Source organism: Candoia aspera, chromosome 1 (genome assembly GCF_035149785.1).
Source record: "Candoia aspera isolate rCanAsp1 chromosome 1, rCanAsp1.hap2, whole genome shotgun sequence".
Lineage (NCBI taxonomy): Eukaryota > Metazoa > Chordata > Lepidosauria > Squamata > Boidae > Candoia > Candoia aspera.
In genome coordinates this window covers 330,864,265-330,884,097 of record NC_086153.1, presented here as the reverse complement: position 1 = coordinate 330,884,097, position 19,833 = coordinate 330,864,265, and the positions used below count along the sequence as shown (strand labels likewise).

General features: G+C 42.2%; 1 protein-coding gene across 1 annotated transcript; it reads left to right on the top strand.

Annotated features, from left to right (window-relative positions):
• Positions 1–764: 764 nt before the first annotated feature.
• LSM4 (LSM4 homolog, U6 small nuclear RNA and mRNA degradation associated) lies at positions 765–10,330 on the top strand. Its single transcript, XM_063290683.1, has 5 exons — positions 765–841; positions 2,459–2,500; positions 5,797–5,895; positions 6,634–6,817; positions 9,449–10,330. The coding sequence occupies exons 1-5, from the start codon at positions 839–841 to the stop codon at positions 9,538–9,540; spliced, it is 420 nt and encodes a 139-aa protein (XP_063146753.1). The 5' UTR covers positions 765–838; the 3' UTR covers positions 9,541–10,330.
• Positions 10,331–19,833: the final 9,503 nt, after the last annotated feature.

The window sequence follows — 19,833 nt, the reverse complement described above, 5'->3', positions numbered from 1 at the left end:
ATGGAGGATAATATAATAATGAGCATTATTTATGATAATTATGTGCACCATGTTAAGAGACAAATGAATTTTGATTACCTGAGTAGAGTGAAATGTTCTTTAAGACATCAATCAAAGTAAAATGCTAGATTTCTGATCCAAAACAGCACAATCCATCATTGCTTTTTTGGCTTCCTTTTGGATAAATTCTCTCAACTTTAGTTTTAATTGTGTACATCAGTTTTGCTAAATTCTTGCTATCTTTGTTTTATTGTGTTAGAATGTTTATATTGAATGGCATCATAGCAAATCTGTAATTATTTTCCTGTTTTGTCACAGAAAACAAGGTTGCAAAAAGTCAAAAGTACTGACATAATGTGATGTAACATACTATAGCTTCTATAATATATAGAATTGTATCAAAATATTTTGTATGCACACTATTATTTACATGCAGCCACTGAAGTTACAGTTTTATTTAAAGATAAACATTCTGCTCTAATACAGGCAAAAGAAAACACGAACACCCTCCACAGAAAAAAATAAAATCACTTACTGCACGTCTATATGATATGCTCTTGCGCGCAAGCGCACATCATCCCCTCACTCAGATGGAAACAGAAGTTCGTAGTTATGCCCTCCATTGCATTCTGGGTAATATCCTCCCTCGCGGGGCGTACAGTATTGATAAAATACGCCCCCTTTAGGATTAAAGTTCGAGAGTCTCGATGGAAGCTTCTCATTGGACGTTCGGCACTATATGCTGATTGGCTATTGAGCTAAATCTTGGCTTAAGGCGGGCGGAAGTCCGGCAGGCGGAAGTGGAAGTTGACGTTACTGTGGCAGCGCAGATAGGAGGATGGTGAGGCTTGCGAATGGGGGAGGGGGGCTAATGGAGAAAATATTTTTTCTGTTTAAAAATAATATGTCTTGAATTTTATGGGCCTCACTCTTACTTAAGGATAATTAGGGCTACTTGTCTCAGCACATTTACTTTAAAATAATTTTGTATTGCGTTTAAAGAAGCTTGTTCTCAGGCGTGAATTTAGGATTGTCCCTTTGTAAACCGTGGCTAAACTGTTTCACTCATGAGTAAGACCCACTGAGTAGTAGTATGGGTTATGTAATTTGAGCATGTGGTAGGATTGTAGAACTAACGGAGGGTGGAGTATCGGGCTAGTTTGTTTTAGGGGGAATGTTTTTTACATGAACCAGGAAAAGTGAAATTTTTTATGTTGTAGATATTTCTCTCAAGTTTAATTATGGACTATAGCTGTTTGTTTTTATAGTACTGCTTTTTATAGTTATAAGAGCCTCCACCAGGAAAAATAAGATCTAGTGTTACTGCTTATTAGGAGGTTTTAGAGAATCTACTAATAACACTCCTGATCTGCTTTAAGGATTGCTGTGAGGATAATTGAAGGATTTTCCTGGAAATATATCCTGCCTTAGCCTGAGTGAGAGGATGCTGGTGCTGGTAAAGCTCCACGTGGTTATCTGGTTATAATATGAGATTAAATACAATTTTGGTCTGCTTTGGTGGCCAGATCTTCCATTGTTCTTAATTTTACTTCTCAATAATCATTGAATAAGATTGCATTGTGAAATACAACATAATATATCCCAAATATTAGAGAATGCTTGTATGACCTCTGTGTAGAAGGTGAAGAGAAAATCTCACTCATTCTTAACCATAGTCATTGAGAGTTGGGTAGCATACAAGTTTAATGAACTAAATTAAAAATAAAAGAATGATGCTCTAAGTTAGGCCAGTTATTACAACCAATCTCTAATATGGTTTTTGGAAATTGAGACTATGCTGACCTACTCGTCAAAATACACAAAAGATTGTTGGATTAATACTGTTATGGCTAACCAAATTTTGCAATGAAAGACATGAGCTGTTGGTTTGTGGAGAACTCTTTAGTTGCTTAAAGGAAAATGGTAACAGGATTTTTTTCTTCATAAAGTTTATTGCTGAAGGCTTGGTTGAAACTTATTTCCATCTTAAATTCATACAGTTTAACTGTTGTATTTTATCTGTCAGTGGTTACTGGCCACAAAAGCCTTGATGTTCAGAGATGGTCTACGTTTGAAAACTCTGTGCTGATGAACACATAATAAACATATCTCCTTGTGGGGGGAGATGGGCGATTATAAAAATTTGATAAAATAAAGCAGTTATCTTCATGTTTATAGTGTTGCTGGAGATGCTTTACGACAATGGTAATAGGCTACAATAGGGTTTTTGATCCGGCTGGATTTTTGTGTTAGGAGCTTGAAATTGGGATGGGATGATGTATGCTGTTTCTTACTATTAGTTATTATGTTAAGAGCAGGAGTAGTGCTTCAGTGTGAGGTAGTCTTCTGACAAGAGTATCAGCAAATGTTATGGTAAAAACCTACAAGATGAAATTGTTCAGACAGCTCATTTACACACTGGGTATGTTTCTCAAGCTGTTAACTTTCTCAATTACAGCTTCCACTATCCTTGCTGAAAACGGCACAGAACCACCCAATGGTGAGTTACCGGACTTGGTAATCAGGGTGAATATGTAAGCCTTTTATTTTTAAAAAGTTTTCTGGAAGTTCCAAAATACTTGCTATAGCTCTTAATGCCTTTTGTGGCTTTACACTTTCAAATAATCTTGGAAAGATGTGAATGTGAGAACTACTATTTGTCTCTTTCAGAAGTATTAACTTCTGACTTTCATTTTCTGTTTTCTGTATATCTTATGCTAGGACCAGAGAATAACCTACAAGCATTAAATGCTTAGCAAAGCTATTGTTCAAATTAGTGTCTAAATGGAAATTTGCTAGCAGTGCTTTGATTTTTCAAAGGAATAAATTGGTTAGTACAATTCTAGAAAATGGTATGTCTTTGACCAATTTGTTATATCATGCTCCCATATCTATTGACCAGCTAAAGAGTTTCAATAATATAAATATGCAAAATGATATATTTAAAAATATTTTATATAAATGTAAGCACTCTGCATTCATTTAAAATACTCTTTTTTATGTTGTATTATAAAATACTATACTGGGTAATCTAAAATATAAAGACATGTAACATGTAGAAGACATAACAGTACTTTTTTTAGATTTTTTTTATCCTGCCTTTATCATTTTTATAAATAACTCAAGGCAGGGAACATACCTAATACTCCTTCTTCCTCCTGTTTTCCCCAAAACAACAACCCTGTGAGGTGAGTTGGGCTGAGAGAGAGTGACTGGGCCAAAGTTGCCCAGCTGGCTTTCATGCCTAAGGTGGTCTCCTGGTTTCTAGCCTGGTGCCTTAACCACTAGACCAAACCGGCTCTCATTTTCAAAGATGAGAGCAAGGCTTTCAAAAATTCTAATGTAATAAAAAGCAGAGAAGCAATTTGAAAATGAAAATACTATTAATGATACAATATACACTATAGCTGTTAATTTCTGAAATCTCAGACTTGCTCATTTAGGAGGAAAGTTTTCAAACAATAAAAATACAGTATTTAATAGTGTGATAGCATGTAGTATACTAGCATACTGTAAGTGGTGTATTTTTATTGCAACTTATATGCTATTCCATTCCCAGAGATTTTGTGTGGCTTACAGTATTAATACAACTGGTGGTGCGGGTTTTGAACTATAAAGCCTTTCATGGGTTGGCACCTGTCTACTAGAGGTTTTCCTGCTCCAATCTGAACTGATCTGACCTATTAGATCATCCAGAGAAAAACTACTCCAGCAGGAAATAAAGAGAGCAGGAGGTACTATTTCTCAGTGGCAGCACCAGTTCTCTGGAAAAATCTTCCTATAGAGATAAAGTTGGCACCATCCTGAAGTGCATTCAGGAAGATGTTGAAGGTAGAGCCATTTTGGAGAGCATTTAACTTGTCAGCACCATCTTTTGTTTTACTTTGTTTTTGTTTTGTTATTTCAAGACAATTTCAAGGAAGTTAGTTTCCATTACTGATACTTTAAATTTGCTTTCTGTTGTGCAAGCTGCTGTGAATTGGATTGGCTGTGGTAGGATATAATTGTAATAATACGATATCCTTGTTTTTAATCTTCATTATAATTCTGTCTGTCTGATGCACAGCTGTTCAAGTAGAGCATGATCTTGCTCATCCCCTAATGCCTTTTTGAAGAGCCATATGTTTAATGATGTCAGAAAATATAGTAAGGAGGAGAGGGTCTGGATATCTGGGAGTAGATTGTTCCAAAGGTAGGAGACCATCATTGAGCAGGCTTGAGCCCAGAGCCCCTCAAGATGGCATTCCCTCAGTGTTGAGACCCCCAGCAAGCCTCCTATTGAATGGCCAGATTCAGCTTGAAGGTGGTGGTCATGGAGGTGTGTGAGTCTTTAAAGGTGACAACCAGCACCTTGAATTGCACCTGGAGGCTATCTTGCAGCCAGTGCAATTCCTGCCAGGCACAGCCCAGTAAAAGCCATTGTATTAGTCTTCGCTGCTACTTTTGCATGCACATAGAGATTGCTGTTGGCTGTTAGAAAACACACCATTGCTGATGACATACAAGAGCATGCACAGAGTATACACATAGGCTGAAGTTTAATAGTCCAGCCCACATGTACATAGTCATATGTTTATGTATGCTGGGAAAGCATCCCTCAAATTCAACAAACCCAACCAACATTATGATAGTAAAAGGTAAAGGTTTCCCTTGACGTAAAGTCCAGTCGTGTCCGACTCTAGGGGGTGGTGCTCATCTCCGTTTCTAAGCCTTGGAGCCGGCGTTGTCCGTAAGGACCTGTCCGTGGTCGTGTGGCCAGCATGACGACACGGAATGCCGTTACCTTCCCGCCGAAGCGGTACCTATTGATCTACTCACATTTGCATGTTTTTGAACTGCTAGGTGAGCAGGAGCTGGGACTAGCAACGGGAGCTCACCCTGCCGCGCGGTTTCGAACCGCTGACCTTCCGATCTACAGTGGTGCTTAAAAGTTTGTGAACTTTTTTGAATTTTCAATATGTAGCTTTGGCTCATTTTCCTCAAATAAAATAAGTTCTCTTTATCTAGTTTTAAGAAGTGTGGAGAGCACATCAAGTTTTAGGTCATATTTATGCAGAAATAATGGAAATTCAAAAGAATTCACAAACTTAAGCACTGCTGAATGTGAAGCACAGTCCTATGCACACATGTCCTTGTTTTTCCAGCTGCAGAATCTAGTCCACAATGGTTATTCACTGAGCCATATGCTGCTTTGTGCCAGCATTCCAAGCTCCAGATCACCTCATCCAGTCTAAGCTAAAGACAGGAACTAGGCTGAAAAAAATGTTACTTAAAAATCCAATTGTATGTGGGACTGTCAAAAACACTCAGAATTATATTACATGTGGCCTGTGTATTTTGTTTCAGGACTGGAACACTCAAAAGAGCTGTTCTGAAGTCACCCCTCTAATTAAATGCTCCTTCTTAACAAACTGAATTCACTGGGTAGAAAAAATTCACTTGTCAGGAGAAAAGTTAATTGGAATTCTCCTGTTATGTGGAGAGAATGGGGTTTTTTGCAGACATTTCCAAATACATTCTGAAATAATGCACATATATTTTTCCTCAACAGTATTCTGTTTGTGAATCGTACTATGTAATATTTGTACATAATCTTAAGTATTACGGTCTAATAACTGTGATGACTTACTCTGAAAGGGAATAGCCCATTGGGTATGTTTGTATGTATGGAAGGAAAAGGAAATAGCAATGGGCAAGGAAGAAAACAGGCTTTTGTTTTATGAGGATGAAGTACTATTTCCTTAATGGAATTACAGAACTGTTGATCCTTTTAAATTGCCTGTTTTATCTTTTCAGCTAGTGGAACTCAAAAATGGTGAAACATACAATGGTCACTTGGTGAGCTGTGACAACTGGATGAACATCAATCTTCGAGAAGTTATCTGTACGTCAAGGGTAAGCATAGCTGTCCTTTTTGGCTGTGGATGATGACTGCCAATTTTCACACAGTAGGAGGACAGAAATGAAGTTAGAAGAGTGACTATGCAGAAAACATTTCTATAGGCTCCAGGAATTGCTTGAACATTTGGTTGTAACTCAGTCTTGATGATCCCAGTTCTCTGCTTCTGGATATTTTGTATTTGCTAGTTGCCCACTAGGGGGTACTATGAACCTGGCTTCTCCCTCCAGATGCCAAATTGGTTGGGCCTTGATAGCCTTTTGAGAAATAAAAATTTTATTTTGCTTCTTTGTAGAGAGGAATTTGAGGGGGAAAAAGTACTTGGTTCAGGAAGAGAAAACATAGTATTAATAAGTAACAAACAATAGAAAGGCTATGAGAATTCTCCCTGTTAAACTTTTAAACCAACGTTAATAGGTGCTTTAAGCCGTTTTTAATATGAAAAAACAAAATAAGGCAAGTATGCCTGACATATTAAAAATTAGTCCCATGCAATATGCCTGAAGACTCAATAAGTAGTGGTTGTCCGCTGTATTTTAAGTTGCTGTGTTGGGTTGGGGGTTTGTTTGATTTTTGGTCTATCTTTCCATGATAGTGATTTTTGATCAGATCATTGTTTTGTAAAATGATAGGGAATAAATTGATATAATACTAAAAATCCAGGCTACTAAGAGTAACAACATACTTTGCAATGTGATGCTGCATCCTTCTTCCTCCTGTCTTTTCTTGGGAAGGATGGAGACAAATTCTGGAGGATGCCTGAATGTTACATCCGTGGCAGCACCATCAAATACCTGCGCATTCCTGATGAGATCATTGATATGGTGAAGGAAGAGGTGGTATCAAAAGGCAGGGGCCGTGGTGGGATGCAGCAGCAGAAGCAGCAGAAGGGTCGGGGCATTGGTGGCACCGGGCGGGGTAAGTCCTCTTTTTAATCTGTGAGTGGGAAAAGTTTGGAAACTGCTTTCTGTGATCATTAAAATCTCAAAGTTTGGAGCAGTGGTTGGAGACTTCCTGAATGATCCCATTCTCACTTTGCACTAAGCCATAATGTGTTGTCATTTCCACTCAGGATTTTGTTTGAAGCCATAACATGGTTTATTTAGGAAATCCTGGCTAAATAAAGCCTAAGCCCAGGCTATGAACCTTCTACCTGTGTTGCCTTTCACCTCTGTTTTCAGTTGGAGCTGAGCTCTGTAGTGGGAACGGTAAAGCACATTCTGCAGCTACTCAGGCTCTGGCCAATGTAAGGGGTTGGGTCGGTATCCCCTTGCTTCAGCTCTTATACCAAAGGGTGGGATGCAGCCTTCCAATGGGCCTTGGTATCCTAGCTGACACTGGAATATGCTGCATTTTAGCTCTTTAGTACTAGGGCAATTGTCAGTAGAGGTGGAGTGTTCTGTTAGTAGCCCTTAGCAGATCTCCATGAATACTAAAGTCATGTAAACAGCCATTGCTACACCTTGGGAGACTAAGATCCATAAGTGAGATGTTGTGTGAAGCCCCTTTTCACCTGCCCTACTTGCCAGCAGTTTATTGGATCCTCATAACTGGAAGAAGAGGAAGACCTCTCATCTCTTCTTTCCCCTGAATCATCTGTATCTATAGATCTTGACTGTGCGTCAGCTTGGCTGTATTTCCTTCCAGTCGGCCTAACCAGATTTTTGCTAATATGCAGGCAAGCTTCTAGGCAGAGTCTTTTCCTGCTGTTTTGTTAGTTGCACTTAATTGGCATAAGGATTGCTTAAAAGGTAAAGCTTTAGTATGCTTGCCAGTTAACTCAAAAAGTCTTCTCTGGGGACATTTGGAAGACTACACTTTGCTCTCCTGGGACATTGAAGAGCAGTAACTCTGAATGGCATTGAGAATTTGGCTGGATCTCCCTGCTCTCATTAATCTGAGTAGTGAATTGTAACTTTGCTGTACTGTACCTCTAGCTCAGTGTTTCTCAACCTCAGGAACTTTAAGATGTGTGGACTTCAACATGGCTGGCTAGGGGATTCTGGGAGTTGAAGTCCACACACCTTAAGTTCCCGAGGTTGAGAAACACTGCTGTAGCGAGTCAGTTCCTTCAGACCTAACCATAGCTCAGAGAGGTTCTTCAGTAACCTGACTTATGGTCTCATAAGTCTCTTGGGAGCCCCATGTTTGCAAACTGAATAAGGACAGCATACACAAGTTTTTTGGTCTCTGGCACTGGCTGAAAGGTGAATCTCCCCAAGTGTTCTGTATCTAAGTGGTCAGCCAAAGGTCTCAGGGGAAGTTCTTAAGCACCAGAAAATGTGGGTGGGCTTTCTGCTGTTTGCTAATTCCATGTTCCCCAGCATCTGGTCAGTGCTGAAATATTAACCTATCTAAATTGGCTTTTAAAAATTACTGTGCCTACAAATAGACATTGTCACCCATTCCAGATTTGACACCAGAATTTCAGTGGAACAGATCTCTCAATCTGTTAAACTGGGTGACTTGACAAGCCACCACACTTATATGTGGCAACATAGGATTGGATGCAAGGATTGTAGACCTCAGTATGGTGCATTTTGATTGGAGCATATTTTTAATGTAACTTAACATTTCAATTTTGAAGCCACCAGACTCTACAACTACTGCGGGCAGCTTATAGTGAAGTAGCTGATTTACCCATGACAGCTGATGGGTGATGTTTAGCTAGTCTGGTCACAGGAGTAAGAAATGACTCTTCCTGCAGTCTGGCATCCTGCTTCACATAGTGGTCAACCAGATGCCCCAGGGCAGGAAGGCAACATGCCTACTATGTTAATTGCCCTTCAGCGACTGATATTCAGGGGTAGATTGCCTCTGAGCATAGCAATTCTACATCTCTCATTTAATAGCTATTGAATCATTTGCCCAATATTCCTTTAAAGTTTTCTGTGCTTGCCTGCTGCAGGGGATAGCTGAATTTGCTTGTTTGTCTGCCTCTCCATCCCACACTTTTCTGAGAGTTAAGGTAAATCAGGGATTGGCAAATTTTCCAGAGGCCTTGATTAATATTTTTGGTCGGAATAGAGGACTATAGCAATTGACTGAAGGTTTCAAACCGGACAGAATTCATACATGAAATAGAGTAACATCAATTATTCTACACAGAGGAATAAGGTTTTTAGGTCGACTAACCCCTATTTCTCCATGACAGTTAAAAACCTGTTAAATGGCATTCGATTTCTGAATACCAGAGGCTGTGGGCAAATAGATGGTGGTTATGAGTTTCTTTAGCCTGGATGCATGTTGCTGACCCCTGTTGACCACAAGATGCTGGATTGTTTGGTCCAGGAAGATTATTCCTACATTATGGAGCATGTTAATAAAAATTGTCCACAATTTAAGTGGCTTATTCAGTAACCAATTGTAAAACAAAGCGTGCGAACCCTGCTGCAGCATTGGTCAGTACTGGTCCTAAAAAGCTAGCGGAGATTGGTCTAGGAGAGCTCTGGCTGATACATAGTAGTTGTTCCTCACGATGTGTGATGTTGGTGGGAATTGCCCCAAAGCCCCTTCCTCCCTGAGATATACTCCCCTTTCTGTTTTCAGGAGTATTTGGAGGTCGTGGTCGAGGAGGAATCCCAGGGAGTGGTCGAGGGCAACAAGAGAAGAAGCCAGGAAGACAAGCAATGAAGCAATGAGAAGCTGAACTGTTGCCAGGGAGCGCTCGGGGCCCGAACACTGTGTCGTTGGAACATACCGGTCTGCTGCCTCCTCTTACTCCACAAAATGAACTTGTGCTTTTTTTTTTTATATGAATAACTGGGATATTAGAGATGAATCTTATGAGGGTTTAGAGGTGTGTTACCACTCAAACATGCAGTTTAGCTTCTGTTTGAACAGGCATTGATGGGGGTACTCAACTGACTCCCCTCTTCTTGGAATTACTATGGTAAAATGAATAGCTTAGCCAGGTTCCCATTTTTTGAAATTGGAGGTGATGTGCTGTTTTTGTGTGAACAATTTACTTCTAATTGATAAACCATGAAATGCATTCAAACGAACAAAAAAACCAATTGTGTTGTACAGAAGATTTGCAATCCCTGGTTTCTTAGCAGCCAAAGTTCCCAGAATTCAGTAGCTGGGAAGCAAATGTTGGTTTTTCCTCGTGGCTTGAGGAGAAGAATTAAAGCAATGAAACATCTTACCTCGACATATTTTTATTGCCTTGCAAAATCATTTTTTTAAAGGATTGTACTACTTTGAAGAGGGAATTATCTCTATGACAACTTCAGCTCTCAAAAATTTACTTTTTCACCCAGTTTCAGAAATAATGCCTTCAGTGACTTACGGAGACTATTTTCAGTGCCGAATTTCTGTTTTAAAGAACTGAAATGTGGCTTCCCTCATTCACTTGGAGTAGCTTTTCTATAGCCCCAAAAGGGAGGGCCTGCAAGCCACAGGGAGCCTCAAACTAAGGCAGGATTTATACAGAGGTCTGGGGCCAGATGTTGGGCTCCATCCTTTCTGCCCAACTTTGCCAGTGATCCAGACAGGAGTTGAAATTCAACACCCAGAGGTTCACAGGTTCCACATATGTGCTTCAAAGCGTCCTAAATGGAATTAGGTGCCTCAGCTGAAGAGATAAAGATTGGGTTGCAGGTGACCCTTTTGAAAATACCATTTTAGAAACAGCACTTAACACTGCCCATTAGTCAATACTGGACAAAACAGCTGCAATATTTTGGGCAAAAACATTTTTACATGTTTTTGACCTGTCTATGTTAGAGGTGGAATAAAGTTTTATCTGTTACTGTGTATGTATGAGAAAAAGTGGGCGGTGAATGTTAATGAGGGGCACTGTAAAACTATTCTCCAGATATAGTAATTGCACTCAAGAACAGGCAAAACCCCTTTTGCTGGCATGTGCCAGATTTCTTCTCTTGCAGGTAGTGTCTTTTTCTCTTGGACAGATTGTGTTTTGCTTTCTATCTTTGAAACGCATGTGAGTACTGTTTTGTTTTTGAGGCTCTTTTTGTTCAGTAGGAAAGTGGACCACACCTTTCCTTACAGATGGGAAGGATAGGGTTCATGTCATTTGGGAGTCTATTTGCTATGGAAGTTAGTATGTGATTTTTGGGGGGCAGGGCAATTACAAGTAGTGGTTCCAGAAAACTTCATTCTTATTCTGAATCTGGTGTTATCACCTGTCACTTTTCTCTCAGTCTGGATTGCATTGTTTCTGTGTGCAAGGCAATGGGGTTGCAAGCCCAACACAGTCTCTCTCCTGTCAGCAAACTGCACAGGGTATGACCATCAAGGAAAACCTGCTCTTCTCCTCCTCTGTTGCTCTTTCCATGACTCTTGTGAACAGACAGTTGGCCTTTGTTTTGGGGGGGCAGGTGCTTCCCCAGAGAGCCAAAGAGCACTTTCTTCAGACTTGCTTTTGCAGCACTGCACTGGCTCAACTGTGTGGTGACTCACTCCTCCTGAGGCCTGAGTCTAGAATAGCTACACATGAGGAGGAGCTGTGCAAATAGTTTGAAGCCTGCGTTAAACAGCTAAAAATAATCAGGTCTCGATTCTCCCCTCCCTCTTTTATTTTTATTAATGTTGTTCTTCCATTCCTGATGCGTTGTGGTCAGCTGCCACAGCCTCAAAGCCTTCAGGCTCCACTCCAAGGAAACTACTACAGTTTGAAAGAAAGTACACGTAGAGCAGCACACCCTGAGTCTTGGAATACAGCAGAAGAGATGGTTCTGCCATTGCTCTTGACACCTGCTCAGCCCGGGCAGAGCCTTGCCAGTCTTGATAAGATGCCCACAAAAGCAGCAGGTGGAAGCTGCTGTACCCAAAGAGCCCCCCCCACCTGGGCCAAGGAGCAGATGTTCTCCAGGCTATCTCCACCTGGGAAGAAGCCTTGCCCGGCCACTCCCAGCATCTTCTGTTTGTCATTGGTCAGGCCAGATGTATCAAGTTCCTAAAAAATACATTTTAGGAACTTCCTTTGTTGAAACTCGAGCAACTAGTGTTCAGATGCAAAGTGCCTTTTGCCATGGAAGCTTTAGTTAATTAAGATAAATGTCAAATAGGGCTGGATTTTTTTTCCTAGCACCCCCTACGGTCCCAAATCCTGTTTACAGCAGTGAGTATAAAGCCAAAATCATCTATTTCCTTCGGTGTTCTAGTATGCAGCAGAGTAGTCCCATTTTTCTCCTGCAGTCCCTAGAAGCCAATAGGGAACACACAGGAACACAAGCAGAAGGATTTGTCCTAAAAAGTGAACCAGCAGTAAAATGGTCTCACTGGCATTTTATCGGAGCCACACTTCAAAATAACCAAACTGAAGCATAAATTGAGCTGTCCTTGGTTTGTACATTTTTTTTTTTTTTAGTTTTACTGAATCATCCAAGTAGGTTGAACAATAGAGGAAAGCATGTCTGGACTGGTGTGAAGCCAACAGTTCTTGCCAGCTTGTAATTGTGATGGGGAGAGCAGAGCAATAACAAGTAAAGGAAGATGCACTTACACCAGGAAAAGGTTGAAGAACTGGTCAAGAATGCATCTGTCTTGCCCAATCCAGAAACTGGATTTAATTGCCTCATAAGGAAACTGAGGACCCCCCCAGCCCAGTTAGGCAGCTGGTTGACTGAGCAGCAACAGACAGATGTATTTCCTGAGCAGCCCTCCCATGTAAGTTCATCCATGCTGTGCTCTCCTTAACCTTGAATGTGTGCATCTTCCAAAAAAAAAATAAATGGTGGCATCTCTGCAAATCAAAGGGATGACTAAGAGCACACCCGGCTCCTTTATATCCAGTTCTAAGTATAGTGCAGTAGTTGGCGAAATGTCAGCTAAGTGCAAGGCTCCAATAACTTTTAGGGCTGGTACTGAATTGAAGGGAGCAAGAGGTCTGAAAGGCAATGGTACAAACGAAATGGCATCCTGTTTGTTTTTTTGGGGGGGGGGTGTTATGTGCATAGGTTTGCCTTTGGAGTTCCACACAGTAGTGGCGTCTTTAAAATGGCCATTGTGTTGACCGGCATATTACTGCAACAACGTACAGGGAATAGAAGCTTTACTTAAAACTCTAAACTGCTCTAGAAAGTTTTGAAGGATGGGGTGAAAACCTCTTAAATAAAAGAGAAAGGGAGAAATATGAATTTCTGAACTGTTTTTCTTTGCAACTACTTGTCTCCCCACCCCAAAATATAAAAGCATTTTTAAATGGCCCTTTTAGTTCTAAAGTGCAGTGGGTGTGGCCCTGATGTATGCTGTTTAAAGGTCTTTGGGAGAAGCAGTGCAAATATTTAATCCATTACCCAAGTTTCTAGCTCTCATGTTTTCTGACCCAGAGTATTTGTCTTCAAGAACTGATTACCCAGTTCATCTGTTTTTTGTTTTTTGTTTTTGGCCTTACCATTAAATCAATTTTGTATCAGGCTTTAAAATGTTGCATATATCATTTGTGTTATCAAATTCATGAGAAGCAATCTAACACCCATAAAATACAGTAATGTCTTGAGGAAAGCATGGGATTTTGCTCTCGTGACCCAATAGGAAACTCCTTAAGAAGACAGACATAATGATTGTGAATTGGAATGCTTGCTACCTTTTGGTAACTTTTTGAAAATGCATTTTAAAAATAATATTCGTAATTGGCTTATTATCCAGATTTCTTTTGCATGTGTTAAGGTACTGTCTTCTAAATTACAAACCCCTATATTGTTCTCTGATAATATTGTGTTAGAACTTTGTGTCTGTATGTATAAAACCCTCTGCAAAATTCTGGATCCCCAGACCATCACAGTTCATGGCTGTACTTGATCCCAAGCCTGTCACCTGGCTTCAGCAGAACCTGATTGCCTTAGACACCACCACACCTATTGCCAAGATGGGGGGGGGGGTGAGCTGGGAGCACCTGAGTCTTAATTGCCAGGTGCTTATGCAATTAAAACTAGACTTCTGACTGAAGTAGGGCTGGGCCCCTCTCCCTCCCAGTGCAGAGCTCAACTGTTCTCATCCCTGGCAACGTTCCAGGAGAGAGGCCTGCAACAGATTAAAGGCCCTGGAAGCTGTTTCTCATTTAACAACCTTCACTGGGAGAGAGGGAGGGGGCTGCTGCAACATGTGCAAAAGGAGGCCCAAGGCTGGGTGAGAATCTGCCACAAGGAGCGGCTCCCTTGAAAACTTGCATCAGGATGCAATGTATTCGGCTGGAACACTCACATCCATTGGAGCCTAAATACTTTAATTTCTGGGTTCCCGCATTAAAAGGAGGGTCATGTTTATGTAACAGTGGTTGGGGCCCTCCCCAAACCTGTGTGTGTGCACCACAAGTCACTAAGGTTTAATTGCTGCCTCTGGTTCAAGCTACCTGAGCACTGTTGCCACAACGCCTGCCAGCAGACTATGACGATGCAGAAGAATCCCAAAGATTTGAACTCCCGAAGATAGCAAGTGGTTCTTGATTAAGCGTTGGCATGCATTTATCCTGCATATTCATGGAACTTTCACAGGGCTCCAAAAGCTGCTTTCTCCATTTCTAACTTCCCTGTGTTACTTCCATTTAATATTTTTCTTTACCTGTAGGATCCTAACCAGTCCTAGGTCAAGTAAAACATGAACAGAATGCCACATGGGCAAAGGAAGGAGTGGGGAAGTTGGTAACATTGACAAGCAGCACACAAACTTTAGACATCTTAAAGAGGCCGCCCAGATTTTCTGCCTTAGTTTCTGTAAGATGCAACTAAGCATGCATAAATGACCTTCTCTAGCCATACCATTACAAGGCTCATATATGGGACATTTCTAGGTTGGGAGGGCAAAGAAACTCTCTCCTATTTGCTAGCTAAACAGCAGTACAGATGCATCTTGTGAGGGGTGAGGGACTGTTTTGCATCACATGGAAATTCTGAACCTGTCTGTCCAGCCACAAAACCTGTCTTAGCCGACTAATTACGGGGTAGCTGGTGTCTTCTCCAGAACAAGGGTGGAGCCTTGGAAGGCCTTGTTTAGGGCTTGGGAGTTCCTTGCTCTAAATGGGTCAGTCTCGCCTATATAGAATAAGAATAACTCCTTATTCTATATAGGTCTACGCGTGGAAAAATACTCCAAAGAACACCGAGTTCTGTTGGGCCCATTTGTCTTTCACCATCCCCTCACCCCCACTTTGCAGTAGACAGATGGGGGGAATTTTTGTTTTCTGCAGCAAAAACGACCTGCAGGTTTTTAGGGATGATGTGCCCCACCCAAACTTTTGACAGTCTCACCACCTGTTAGAGATTATGCCTTCATCTTCTACTTATGTTTCCCTCTGCAAATTAGAATCATTATGGCACATACCTTACAAGTATGTTCCAACTTTTCCACACCCTTTCAAATAAAAATGACAAATCTACCCTGGGATCGTATGTTGGAAGGGACTACAAAGATCATCTAGTCCAGCATTTCTCAGCCTCAACAACTTTAAGATGGGTGGACTTCAACTCCCAGAATTCCTGACCCAGCATGCTGACTAGGGAATTCCTGGAGTTGAAGTCCACCCATCTTAAAGTTGCTGAGGTTGAGATCTGATCTAGTCCATCAACATGGACTAAATCCACCCCACACACTGGCTGCCCTTACACATTACCAAGACAAACTATGGTTTTGTGGCGTATTGGTATGAATGCAACCTCGTGGTTTATTCAACAAACTACAGTAAGCAGGATGCACGTAATCTGTGCGCTGAAGGCATGCTTAAGATAAATGAAATTCTTATCTCTGGTTGGTATGTAAAATGAGGGAATAAAGGCTGAGTCCCACATTGTCCAGTCCAATTCTGGGGAGAGAACATCTTGCCCAGATGTTGAGCTACATTCTGAGCATCCCTTACAATTGCTCCTTAATTAGGGCTGCTGAAACATCTGGCACACCACAGTAATCCCCACCCCTGGATTGCTGGAGCAAGAATCTTCCACATATGACTACAGCATTCTCTTTTCCCAAGATGGTTTTTACAAGCAAGGGACATAAATGACTGCTTTAAAAAGTATTACAATTATTTCCTAATACTTTTCTGTTAAAATAATGTTCATGGTTGCTCACACATAGATCATAATCACCACCAATTAATAAATAATAAAGTATAACAATACTGTCAAGGGCAGCCCTTCCCTGTAGTTTAACATCTGTTTGTTTATTAGCATTTTTAACCTGTTATTCCTCTAATGCAATGTTTCTCAACCTTGGCAACTTTAAGATGTGTGGACTTCAATTCTAGGCTGGCTGGGGAATCCTAGAAGTTGAAGTCCACATCTTAAAGTTGCCAAGGTTGAGAAACACTGCTCTAAGGCAAGGTTGGAAGCCTGAGGACCACTGGATGTGGTTGCATTACAAATTCCCATATCCTCCCTTGTGGGTTGTGCTCAGTGACACTGTTGGGAATTGTAGTTCAGTAACAGGTCTAAAACTACATTATGGAAAGATTGTGGGGATTATGGAACTTGGAGATCACAAAACTCCAAGGTTCTTCTCAGGACTTCAGGGATCTTATACTATTCAGTCACTGCATTTCAGGGATACTTTATAAGCTGTACATTTTAACATTGTTAGCCATCTACAGTCAGGTATGAGATGGGCAGCCATATAAATCTAATATAATTAATTAAACTAAAATCAAACAATCACTTTATGGCTTTGCTCAATGCATAAATCCAGCCAGTCATTCTGTATTCAGGGCCCTTGTTCCTCTTGTAGCAATTCTGAGACTGGAAGGCCACTGGTCCAGAGTATTCCTGATAAAAATACAGCTGCACAAGCTGTCATCACCTTCCCTGAAGCCTAGTAACATGCCTGCCTTTCACAGCACTGATCTGGGGACTCAAGCATAAGAATTTCACCATTCCTTAGAACTTCTCCTAGAGATGAGCACTTAGTGCAGAGGAAACATTCTGTCAACAACTCTGATGCAAGTTTGCTGCATTCACAATGGATGTGATTCCCCAGAGGAGCTGTGAAACAAAGTTCTATTAGCTGGTGGCTCAGGCATCTGCCTGTTTTCCATCTCCCGTGGAAGGCAAGCAGGCGCCATAGATTTTCCATGCTTTAACTCTGGGTGTGTGCTGCCTTGGATTAAAGCCAGCTGCTGAGGCTGCCCACCCGCCGGTTGGCCTGCCTGCTGTGATATGATCTCACATCCACCCTTTTCCCACAGCGACACGCCTGCCGGCTAGCAGGGATTCAAAGCAGCAACTCAGCAGCATCCATATGGCCTCTTCTGGAGAAAAGGCAACAACGGTGTGTTTGTGTGTGTGCGCCTGCACATGCAACATTTGGGCAGGTCACGGCTGCAGAGGACACACTGAGCTACAAACTGGCCAATGTCACATTCATCTCGCATGTTGTATGAACCAACCCAGGTGGTTTAGCTTATGACTGAGTCTGCCCTGCAAACTGGGTCAATACTTTAAACCATGGATAAGTTAACTCAGGATACGTTTGTCATAAACACCCGCCTGCATTGTGCCAACGCTCTTTGTTTCTAGTTCACTGCACTGAGCGAAGCCAAGCAACAGGATAAATTCAATAAAATATGGCTCAGCTGGCAGTGCTAGGTCTAGTTAGGGCTAATGCTCATTTCGGTCCTCAAAATTACCGGAAATCTCGCCTGTGATTTTCAGTGTTTTCGGTTTTGCAGGTTCCTTTGTGCAGTTGGGGGTTTCAGGTTACCTACCTCCAGACTGCAAACAGCAGTGTGCCTTGAGGTCTTTGGGGTCATGTCTAGCATTGCAACTGTTCTTAATCTGCTTCGGTCCTAATTTTTAAGAAATTCAGTGATCAAAGCTTTTTTAGCATGGAGGTGCAAGAATGGAAGACCTCCCTCAGGGGACCTCAGAGCCCTTCACTCACTCCTTTGGAACAGCACCTATTTTGTAGGACTCGCTGACTGATGTCTTCATCTTCATCTTATGTCTTCATCTAGCTGCCTATTCACAAGGAATCCTGTTTCACTTCAGTCTTTAAAGTTCTCCTGTAGGTAATTTGAATTTCTCCTGATAAGTATCAGTTAACACCGACACACTGCTAATAAAAGTACTGACCGAAGGACCAATTTAGAGCAGAACCAAAATATGTCCCCGTTTATTTAATTTATATAGCTGCCCATCTCACATGCACTCTCTGGGTGGTTTACAAACACACACAAAACAATCACCAACAAATAAGAAAAATCATTTTAAAAAACCCATAAAAACCCACAAAAAACATCATCTGCAGGAGTGTATGATCAATCTCACTAACAGCATAGTCATTTTGCAGACCCCACACCACCACAGCAGATCCCCAAGCCAGACGGCAAAGCCGTCTTCAGGTCCTCCCAGAAGGCCATTAAGGTCTGGGTCAATCTGACCTAAGGGGGTTGATGTTGCAAAGGACGGGGTGGCCTGCAACATTGTGGCCACTACAAAAACAAGGAGACCTTTTTCTAGGTTCACACTTCCACCTGAACTATATAGTACTGTTACTGCGCGGGGTTGGGTCTGCAAAACACAGGAGGCTGAAACATGGTCGGCTGGTCTGTAGTTCAGAGTGTCGTGCAAACGCGTAAACAGAGCTGATCGGCTTGCAGAAAGCCTCTGCCACCGCCCTTCAGTCAAACAGGAAAAATGCAGGCCTGCTTCCAAATTCAAAAGGGCAACTTCCGGAGAGGACGCTGCAGCTGCGTTATTTAATTCGGCTGCAGCCAAAACAACAGCGGTCTCACGGGGCCCTCTGGAAACTGAGAAATGCACTGCGGCAAGAGCATTTGCAGTCTGCCACCCGTGTCATGGGCCGCAACCCAGCCCTGCACAAATGAATATTGCTGATTCCTTACCGGGTTATGGGAATTGGATGGGTGGGCAACGAAAAGATAACGCAAATATGTAACATCAGACCATGGCTCTTCCAAGCCAGGTTCAGCCCTTTGCGTTCCTCGCTTGCACCCCCCTCCTTAAACGCACGAACTGGCCAGCCAGCAAAACACATCTGTAGGGCGGCGCACGCTCCACCGCCCCCCCAGTTCAGTCCCGGGCTCTGACGACGCTAGTGACGCGACCCCATCCACCGCCTCCCACCATCCGGTCTGTGACGTGCCAAGCTGCATTAACCTCTTCCTGTCCTGCCTTTCGTACAGCGGAGCCCCGCGGGGACTGCGTTTCATTGTCGACGTCCTCTGCTGTTTGGCTCCTTCGCAGCCGCGTGATTTATTTGCGCGAAGGCTCCCACTTTCCCTTTCCAAGCCAACGTAGATCAGCAGCGAGGGAACAGACGTCTTTGTTGCTGCCTCCCGTTTTAAGATGCCCCCGATGAATGATGCCTTCTTCGTTGAAAGGCGCTCAGCGTTTAAAATCACGGGCACCTGTTGAAGGGGTGGGGGGGGTGGCCCATTGCGAACTTCTTCCCCCCTCCCCGAATATTTTTAATTGCCGCAGGATCCCCACATGGAGAAATTTACCATAGGGTTAAGTTTTGTCCAGAGTTGTAGCAGGCTTTATTCCTTGCATCCTATCGCGTGTAGGTTCTCCTGCGTGTCTGAGCATAATCACTAATGCAGCGTACCAACCTAGGCTGCCAACTCCGGATCTCCCCTCTCTTTGCTGCTGTGGTCTCTTGGTCCTCCGAGTTGTATTCCTGCTATGCAATAAGCGTGGTAAAGTTCACATGATGCTTTCTGCTAGTTAACTGAGTCACAGTTCACACCATTATCCCAATGTTCTGGCTTTGCACAACACACCGAACCATAAACAAATCAAAGGGTTGACTTTGCACTACTGGCTAAACAGTGTTTCTCAACCGTGGCAACTTTAAGGCGTGTGCACTTCAACTCCCAGAATTCCCCAGCCAGCATTCTGGCTGGGGAATTCTGGGAGTTGAAGTGCACACGCCTTAAAGTTGCCACGGTTGAGAAACACTGGGCTAAAACGTGGTTGGCTAATTCAGTAGTTTATATACTACTTAAGCCATAAACTAGT

Bases quoted from the DNA above. Each gene is read 5' to 3' on its own strand.
- LSM4 (XM_063290683.1), top strand. The intron at 5,896-6,633 runs GTAAGCATAGCT...TTTCTTGGGAAG, and splicing joins AAGTTATCTGTACGTCAAGG to GATGGAGACAAATTCTGGAG. The intron at 6,818-9,448 runs GTAAGTCCTCTT...TTCTGTTTTCAG, and splicing joins CATTGGTGGCACCGGGCGGG to GAGTATTTGGAGGTCGTGGT.